General features: G+C 45.6%; 1 protein-coding gene across 10 annotated transcripts in view; it reads right to left on the bottom strand.

The window, feature by feature from the left end:
- Positions 1–274: 274 nt before the first annotated feature.
- The window catches only part of EXOC7 (exocyst complex component 7), a 31,507-nt gene continuing 21,787 nt past the window's right edge, over positions 275–9,994 (bottom strand). For 6 of the 10 annotated variants that reach the window (XM_006136461.4, XM_006136462.4, XM_075903622.1 and 3 more), the window contains 8 exons: positions 9,381–9,447; positions 6,599–6,664; positions 5,660–5,780; positions 4,732–4,827; positions 2,049–2,112; positions 1,271–1,312; positions 996–1,129; positions 275–510 (listed from right to left, as the gene is read on the bottom strand). In XM_006136461.4, coding sequence (XP_006136523.1) covers positions 408–510; positions 996–1,129; positions 1,271–1,312; positions 2,049–2,112; positions 4,732–4,827; positions 5,660–5,780; positions 6,599–6,664; positions 9,381–9,447 — 693 coding nt within the window. In that variant the 3' untranslated portion in view covers positions 275–407. Of the gene's footprint in view, positions 511–995; positions 1,130–1,270; positions 1,313–2,048; positions 2,113–4,731; positions 4,828–5,659; positions 5,781–6,598; positions 6,665–7,861; positions 7,901–9,380; positions 9,448–9,994 lie in introns of all 10 variants that reach the window. The other 4 variants (XM_006136459.4, XM_006136460.4, XM_006136464.4 and 1 more) reach the window with 1 other exon arrangement.

Below are 9,994 nucleotides of genomic sequence, written 5' to 3'. Positions count from 1 at the left end.
CCTCAGGGAGAACTGAGATATCATGCACACGTCTCTTATCACATCAAAGGTGCATTAAAGAGCCAGACAAAGCCATAATATAGCATATACTTTCCAGCAGGATCAAGGATTTCACCCTGAGGAGATAAGTACTTACAGAGCTCACACATCAGAGAGAGAAACTGTACCCATCTGTAGACACGTAAGCATAACAGAAACCATTCTGGAATATTTCATCTGTCATCTAAAAGCTTCCTCTGTGATCCACTTTAAAAAGGCAAAGGCAGACAGGAAGGAGTATTTTCATGTTTATAAATCCGATAAATACAAGAATAACACCAGCCCACTAAATTGGGCAGGGAAGGAGGCGTAGAAGTGACCAGGAAAGTTCTGACTTGCAGATGGGCGCATACCAGAATGTCAGTGGTTCATGCTGATGTGTCGAACAGCTTCTCAATCATCTCGCCGACCTGATCGACTCGATATTTGATGTATTTCTCAGGATTCTTGGTGAAGGGCACATTGCCATACCTGCCGAGGGCAAGCAAAACAACTCTGGTGTGACACCCAGCACACACTGCAAAGCCACAGCCCCTGGGACTTCCCTTTTCACTAGTCAGATGCTGCTCCTCTTCTGCCCCTTCCCAAACAATATTCCAGCTCCCACATCTTCTGTTTGAGAGCATGACAGACACCTGGGGAGAGCTCTTCATAGCAAGAATACCATTCTAGCAGGGCTAGTTCAAACGGGCATTCCTGGATTTCCATTGAAATCAAGAGATTTCTCAAAGGAGCTCAGTTTTGCATTAGCTAGAACATGGCTATTCATGAATGCTGTGACCCAAGAACAACCATATCAGCCTAGCTCAGCTTACAGAAGCTCATACTGGAGCTGGCTTTGGAAAGCCAAAGTGCAGTGAGCTGCCTGAGTTTTGCATGTCTACTCTGGGCCCAAGAAAACTCAGTGTATCCCTGGAACCTGGAGAGAGACACCGCTTCTGCAGAAGAATTGTCACCTGTTTAAGAAGGTACCATAGGTCTCTTTCACAATGGTTTTCTGGGCCTGGCGGATTTTGTCCCTTTGCTCCGTGTCTGGGATGGCCCAGGCCTTCTGGATTTTACATAGCTCCTCCAGGCCGTCATTGAAACCCTTTCCATTAAAGCAGGAGAAAACAATTAGACACATCGGTGTCCAAGTTTCAGATGGTGCATTATGCCTGGCAAGCTCAGCTTAGGGTTACATTGATCCAGGGAGAGTTCTCTTGCCCTCCCTCCCCCAGAGTCTCCTTACCTTAAAACGTTCCTTTATTACCTGCCTCTCCTTATCCTTGAGCTGTGAGGAGAGAAGGAGGGATGTTACTTACCCCACCCAGGATAAATGCCAACATTTCTGCTAAATTCCTGGAAGCTCATAACTTACAGGACCCTACTCCAACAACAGAGATGAGCGCTCCTTCAGGACTGACCAGCTTTCAGGAGAAAACCCAAAGGATCTATTCCTCAGCAGTCTCTGCAAGACCCTTGGAATCCTACCACATCTGTGGCACCATCTTTATTTTCATTCACTGGCTCCCACTTACCACCCCAACTCTCTCCCGGAAGTCTGTCTTACGTGCTTTAGCTAGGAGTCTGGGATGTAAACGTGGCGGGGAGCAGAGAATCCCAGTTTCAATGAATGTCACTCATCTAAAGATTATTTAATAGGGAAATTTTGGCCAAGACAGGTTACAAAATTGACTATGCATGTACAGCAGCTATTGTGCCAGACTCTCAAGAGTTTCATAAGATGAAGTAGCATCATCTGCCCCAGTTTGAGAGAGAGATATTCAGGCACTGAGCAGTGAAGGAATTTGATCAAGGTCACACTGTAAAGCTATGACAACAGAGACTGGGCCCCAAGCCTGATTCCCAATCCGGTATACTCTCCACAATATAACTCTGCCTTCTTGTAGTACTTTTGCTTTCCAGAGAAGTTCTCTTGGATTTTAAAAATATATATCTACACAGAGTAGGCAAAATGCTTTGGTCAATTTCCATTATCCAAAATTCATTCTTATTTAGCACCTCACCTTGACTCCTGGTTGAAAGACAGGCAAGGTTCTCTCTGAGATGTATTCCGTTACTTTTAACCAGCTGCAATTGACACAAGTGGATGCATTACAGACATAACAGCAATTCTGGGTCAGACCAATGGTCCACCTAGGCCACTATCCTGGGTTCCAACAGTGGCCAACACCAGGGGCTTCAGAGGAAATGAACGGAACAGGCTGAGAGTTCACTCAGTCATCAATCTCCTGTCACTCATGCCCAGCTTCTGGCAAACAAGTGAGGGACACCCAGAGCATGGGCTTGGATCCCTAATCTATCCTCTATGAACTTATCTAGCCCAATTATAGTTTTGGCCTTCATAACATCCCCTAGCAATGAGTTTTACAGGTTGAGTGCGTATCATGTGAAGAAGTACTTCCTTTTGATTGTTTTAAATCTGCTGCCTATTAATTTTCTCAGATGTCCTCAGGACTCGTGTTATGTGAAAGAGTAAACACCTTGGGCTCGTCTACACTGGCCCCTTTTCCGGAAGGGGCATGTTAATTTCACCTATCGTAGTAGGGAAATCCGCGGGGGATTTAAATATCCCCCGCGGCATTTAAATAAAAATGTCCGCCGCTTTTTTCCGGCTTCTAAAAAAGCCGGAAAAGAGCGTCTACACTGGCCCCGATCCTCCGGAAAAAGCACCCTTTTCCGGAGGCTCTTATTCCGGGTGCTTTTTCCGGAGGATCGGGGCCAGTGTAGACGCTCTTTTCCGGCTTTTTTAAAAGCCGGAAAAAAGCGGCGGACATTTTTATTTAAATGCCGCGGGGGATATTTAAATCCCCCGCGGATTTCCCTACTACGATAGGTGAAATTAACATGCCCCTTCCGGAAAAGGGGCCAGTGTAGACGTAGCCTTTCTTGCTTGCTTTCTCCACACCAGTCGAGATTTTATAGACTTCTACCATATTCCATCTTGTTCATTTCTCTTCCAAGCAGCAAAGTCCCAATCTTTTTAATCTCTCCTTGTGTGGAAACTTTCCCACACCCTTACTCACTTTTCTTGACTTTCTCTGTACCTTTCCAATTCTAAGATATATTTTTTGAGATGAGGTGACTAGATCTACATGCAGTATTCAAGATATGGGTGTACCATGGATTTATATAGAGGTATTGCAATATTTTCTTATTGTTTATCCCTCATCATCTATAGGTTATCTAGCAAAGAATCTCATAGTCTAGTACACACTCTCCTTAGGACTAAAAAGTGGGCAATTTTTACAACACATATTCAGATGTCTTTCCATGATGAACCCTTCCCATGCTATGCTAAACTCTTTCAAATCATGATTATTCCTGGAGGAATTCTGCACCACTGCATGTGCACAGAATTCATGTTTCCCACAGATTTCTTGGTTTTCTCACAGAAAAATGACTGATGCGGAAGCAAAGGAAAGCTGCAAGAGAAGTCATGCACCACACTCCAGCAGTGCAAGTATGTTTTAGGCACCCGAAGCAGGATGCAGAGAGATTAATCATCATGGGGCTGTGGACACAACAGCCAGTGGCTCCTACCCTGAGCTGGGATCAGCTGTTGGTCCCAGCTGGTTGAAGGCAGGACAGGACAGGGCTCCATTTTTCCCTGCAAGGAATGGCTGGGGCTTTGTCAGACCCATGCCCAGAAACCTCCCTCAGCTGCAGGAAGCTCAGCATCCTCTTCTGCTGCCCATCCCCACTGCTCCTCAGCTCTGAGAGGAGGGCTCATTGTATGGGAAGCTGCTCCCCCATCCACCCAACCCCTATATATGCAGGTCATCCCATACCCACACTCCACTGCTAAGCCTACATGGTACATCCACAATCCCACCTAGCCCTCCATTCCTAACCCCACCCATCTGAACCTCAATCTCTGTATCTGGAACCTCTCTGCACCCAGACCTGCTGCCTCAGGACCCCCAGATCTGCACTCAAACCTCCATCCTCATACCCAACCCCCTGCACCACATTGAGACCCTCACACCACTGATTGCCAACTGGCTCCACCCAGAACCTCACCCTACCAACCTCCACTCCCCTACTACACAGATGCCCCCACTAAGACACAGATCCCTGTGCTGAGCCCCAGCAACCTTCATCTGGAAGCCTGCAGAATGCCATTGTCCCTGCACCTGGAACCCATATAACGAGCCTCTGTGTATCCAGACCCCTTCACTTCTAGAACTGCCCCCACAATCTCACTGCTGGAGCCCCTGACACTGAGCCCCCTCCACACTTAGACCTGCCTGATTGGGCCTATCTATCCCACACCTGGTGCACTGGCACAGAGGGGACATGGGACCAGGGAGCTTCTTGGGCAGGCCCAGGCCTTGTTCTGCCAGGGGTGGGTGTAGCCTCATCACGGATTCCACGTCCAGGGGTGCAGGGTGCATGTAGGCTGATCTTCCACCTTCATGTAGCCAGTGGCCTGTGCTCCTCACTGCCACGTTGGGACCTCTGCATTTATTTATTGACAATTTACTGCAGAATTTTAAAATACTGTGCACAGATTTTTAAGTTTTTTGATGCAGAACACCCACAGGTTCACATGATGTTTGTGGTTCCCTTTTATTCTGTCCTCGCCCACCACTCAGTTAGGCCTGGACATTAAGGTTTATTCAGGGAGTTGACTGTCTCTCTACCCATGATAAGGGCTAAGGAAAGAGAAAAAGGATCTCTGCTGACCTGCGCTGGTAGGTCTGGATCTGCTGCTCAATGTGCTCCCTGTAAGACCTCTCTGCTGTTTTCTGAGTCACGGCCACCAACTGGATTAGCTCAGACCTGGTTGAAGGAAGAAGATCTTATCAAAACACCCACAAACTAGCTCAGGGGTGGGCAATAATTTTTAAAAGGGAGCCCCTTCACAAATGTCTGAAGTGGCCCTCGGCTGCCCCAGAAGGGGCATGCTCACCTGCCTGCAGACTCTGATTGACCTGGGGGAGCGCACAAAGTCTCTCATCCCGTGCCCCTACCCTGCTAGGGCACGAGGTGTCTAGAGAGAACTGCCAGCTGTTTTAAATTGCACACCCCTATCTGGGAGAGGAAACTTCACGCGCTCCCCAGTCCCTGGGTCTCGACTGGCCTGGGCTCAGTGGAGTGGCAGGGCGGCCCCAGGTTGGATCAAGCAGCTTGGCAAGCCCGCAGAGGCTGTCTTGCCCACCCCTGAACTAGCTCATCTCCTGCCAATCCACTGATGCTAATTGGATGATGAGGTTTCAACAAGCAAGGCTCCTTGGCCCTTTTCAATTAACAGTCCCCCATTTTTGGGAGACAGCAGTCAGAATGCACAACCCAAGGCACAGAAATTGTTCCAAGCTGGATGCTTTCCAGCGCTGGATCCCTACTGCTGAGAAGATGAAAGAATCTGTTGCACTCAAAGGCCTGACTGCTGCTTTCACTTTTCTCTGTCCTCTGCAATGCAAGGAAGACTTCAAAGGGCGGTTTCAAAGGCAGGAGGAATACCACAGAAGATAAGCAAGTGAGGAAATGCATTCAACATATTGGAGTTTTAAGAAGGGGGAGGGGGAAAATCACCCTCGCAACCTAAAACCCACACACCAGTGAAATTCAGACCACTTGGAATGCACAGGAATTTGTCCAGAGAGGCACTTACTTTTCAAGGGATTTAAGAATGTAATTGTAGTTGTTATGCAGGAAGATGGCACTCAAAGCTGGGTCCTCATAAACCTTGGATTTACTGAGAAGATTTAGTTGCAAGTTGCCCAATACTTTGCCTTAATGAGAAAAAACACATTACTCGAGGACAAAGGATTTTTAATCAAGACTACGGGGTAGCCGTGTTAGTCTGTATCTGCAAAAACAATGAGGAGTCCGGCGGTATCTTGGAGACTAACAGATTTATTAGGCATGAGCTTTTGTTGTTAGTCTAAGGTGCCACAGGACACCTCATTGTTTAATCCAGACTGGAAGATGATGACCCACAGTATCTTGTCATTACAGAAAACAACATACAGGGTTCAATTTTCAAAACCTTCAGGTGCACAACTGAACATACATTTACTACATGCAAATCTGCTTAATTTGTGTGCATAATCATAACCATGCACACAAATTAGGTGTGCAATTGTGTGCATTTCACACATCTGTCCTATGTATAGCTTCAGCACACAATTCCCAGTTCTCATGCAACCATTCCCTTCAAGGAGCAGCTGAGATCTCCTCAAGAGCTAATGCCCCTACTGCACCATTTCTATAGTGGCATCTCCGTGCATTGCATGCAACCACTGATTCCATTAGCAGTAGAGGCTCGAATTCGGCCCTGACATGAACAGCTACAGCTCCCATTGCACCCAGGAGTTCTCTTTGACTTCAACCAAGTCTAATGCCAACATGCCCCATCTGTTGTGCGCTGAATTCAGTAATAGTCTGGCTCTTTGGTCCCAGGCCAGAAATACCAGTCAAATAACTAACTGCAACTCCAACTGCCCTACTTATGCCACCCATCTGACCAGTCCAAACGCTACGCCGGAGAACATGCCTTGCGGAGCACAAGCAGACGTGTGGAGAAAGGAGAGCTGTGCATGGTACTCACAGATGTAGGTGCTGAGCAGCCGTCTGTTAAATTCAGAACTGTAGCTGCTAGCTGAAGAGCTGGTCTCTGTAAGGAAAAGGACCTTAAACCAGTTAACATGCCCCTCACAGAACTGCTTTGGTTAGTCTGCCTCGACTCAAACAAGCCATTTTGTTGTTGCTATGAATTTATAATGCCAGATTCAAGCTATCAGTGAAAATTACTCCCTCTCCTCACCACAGCGATGCATCACATTATTCAGAAGAAGGGACAGACTGCACTCAGTTTGACCCCTGTATTTGCACTAACTGCTAGGAAGCCATGCTACACGATAGACCTATTCCTTCTTTACCATCATTTTCAGATTAAGGGAATAGGATCTGAGATAGAGAAGACACTTTATTTATCAGAAATTGAGCAATTAAATGTAAGAAAAGCTCTTTTTTAGGACCAGATGTTCTCAACCAAGGGACAGAGAAGTTATTTTTGTTAACAGAAAGCACTTAGTGTATGTACTGTACCTGCAACATTAATCCAAACAAACAGTACCACTCTGGATAGTTTCAGCTAACACCACTTGGGCTGATACAGCAGCCCAGGCTCTGCACAGGAACTGTTCCATATCCCACCCACACAGGTGATAGGGTTGTCTTATATAAATTCTATTGCCGGATGTGCAAACATTTTAAAAGCATACGAGTAATCTTCTCAGGGCCACATGATTAGGAAGCATACGTGAGAGCACAAAATCCAACAGAGGCCACCATCAGATAATTTGGCCCACAGAATTATGCATGGCCATAAGCCAGACCAAGTTTGCTTGAAAGGTTGGGAGCCTTAGGAGTTTGTAACAAAATCGCAAATTGCTTTTGGAGATAGGTCTGATGGTGCCATCAGTAAAACAAAGAGGGTGTTTGCTGCCCTGAGGAGTTGTCAGAAAAGGGGCTGGGTCTGCAGAGGACAGTATGACAGACCACCTGGGTCAACTCCCCCTGGAAAAGCCTGTCCACCATCAGGCATAACAGAGAATTCAGTGCAACAATACAGACTTTATCCCATTTTAACTAATATTGCATCCTCCTTGCAAGTTAACAGCTACATCCACATATTCACTGTAAGACAACACTGACTGCCTCTCCCACTGAGTCACAGAGCTTCTGGGTTATTTTAAAAAGACAACTAGTTTTTAATAATTAAATATTGGTCAAAGAATCAACAGAAATATGTAACTATAGTCAAAGGTGATATAACAGGTTGAGTGGGTAATGCACAAACTCTGCTTACCTCTGGGATCTAAAGGAATATTGTATGTGTCCCCAAGAACTACAAGGTTTAAAGCAGAGCAGAGAGAAAAGGGGAGGGAGGAGAGAGAAAGAAATGCAAAGTGCAAAAAGACAGGTTAGAGACCACCATCTCTTCAAGAAGAACAAAGCAGTTATTAATACAGAGCAGCCAAGGAGCTAAAGGCAGAGCAGGCAGGATTCACTTCAAGCCCATAGAAATGGTGCTGGAGATTGAGGAAATGTATATTTAGTACTAGCGTAAAGGAGAACGCAACGCTGCCATCACCCTGAGAAGATTAAAAAAAAAGTTGCAAAGGGCCTGACCAAACTCCCATTAAAGTCAATTATTTCAGTCGGTTTGGTCCCTCGAGTAAACTGGACATTGCTGAATAGAACTGAGTGGCTCTGGCTCCCTCCCTTTAAAGCAAGCTACATGCTTTTTCTAGGACACAAGTGGCATTTCTGGGTGAGACAGTCTGCCTGGATATTGCTCAGTGCAGGAAGAGAGATGGTGAGAACTGGCCAAAGCAGCGTTTTTTGCTGTTGACTGCCACCACCACCATCTTTCTACACCCAATGGACAATTATATTTAAAAATAGAATGAGCTACATTTTGATGGTTTTCCAGGCATTTCAATAAATGAACCATGTTAAAGGTTTTCTCTGTGGCAAAGAGGTACTTTCCATCCATTTATGGTGAAAAGTATTAGGGGGTAGCCATGTTAGTCTGAATCTCCATAAACAATGAGAAGTCCTGTGGCACCTTATAGACTAAAAGATTTATTGGAACATAAGCTTTGGTGGACAAAGACCCACTTCGTCAGATGCATCTGTTAGCCTATAAGGTGCCAGAGGACTTCTCGCTGTTTTTCCATCCATTTAGTAAATTTTGTGGGCCTCAATTTTTAGGAAAGCACCCAAGAAAACTGAATTTGCACCATCCCCTTAGTCAATGGAAGAGTTAACTCCACAGGTGTATCTTGCCATGCATATAGTTTAGCAGGTAAAGAGGGCAAGTGTTAGAGTGGAGGAGGAAATGATGGTATGCTGAGGAAACAGATGCTGAGATGGATTAGACACAGATGTGAACAGTTTGAGTGCTGTTAATGAGAGATGACTGTATGATGGGGTATAATGTGAACGTGACAGGTAAAACTGATTCCTCGTAGTCAAACCTCATTAACAGGAACTCCCCTGGATAAACTACTATTCTATTATTCACTGTAGATTAGATCTTCATGGATCTGCCTTGCCTATGCTTTCTAGGACAGGCCATCTGTTAGCTAGAGAGTAAAGGTTATCTAGATGTGCTCCCACATGCACATCTGGAAGGCAAAAAGGGAACAAACTGCAAATCTTCTTGAGATCTCCAGGCAGCCATCTCTGTGTCATGGCAGAGCACAGGGAATAGCTCACTGGCAGAGGGGAAGCTGGCATGCTAATGAGAGTTCTTGTTAAGGAGGTTTAATCATAAGGAAAATGGCTCAAACAGCGTGGGAAACAGAGTCCCATGCATGTACCTTGGGATGCTAGCATGGCGCCTGCAGTCTCCTGAAAATCCAGCAACTGTTGCAGGAAGAGAATGGCCTGCAAAAGAGGGAGGAATAGAGCGGAAAGGTCAAACATAATTCCCATTCGGTTTCTTATCCTCCATTCCTATATGCAACAAAGATGCCTGTGCCTACAAACCTGCAAGAAGCAGCAGTGCATTCATTTCAAGTGGCATTTAATAATATTGTGTATCTTTCATCCAACAGGATCTCAAAGCACTTTATAAACCTACACAGGTACCAACTATACAAAGCTCACTGGAAATGCAGTCACCTCCAGGGTGAAAGACAGCACCTGACCAACAGTACATAGCAACACCACAGTTTAGTACTGGAACTGAAGAGAAAGAGTATTTCATTTTAAGTGAAGTGTATTTCATTTTTAGCAAACGTATGTAGCTATAGCTGGATTTTGGCCAAAATACTTCAGTTCACCTCCCCTTCTATTACCATTTGATAATTACTTCATAAAAGAGATCAGGGAGTTGGTTTCATTGCATCTACAGCAGCAGCACAGGGCCCTCTAACATCAGGCAGAGACACTAGTTCTCTAACAACTTTTAGGGAAGAGATCTACCTAGTGA

Source organism: Pelodiscus sinensis, chromosome 20 (assembly GCF_049634645.1).
Source record: "Pelodiscus sinensis isolate JC-2024 chromosome 20, ASM4963464v1, whole genome shotgun sequence".
Lineage (NCBI taxonomy): Eukaryota > Metazoa > Chordata > Testudines > Trionychidae > Pelodiscus > Pelodiscus sinensis.
The sequence above is the reverse complement of the archived record's forward strand: the minus strand, read 5'-3'. Positions and strand labels throughout refer to the sequence as shown.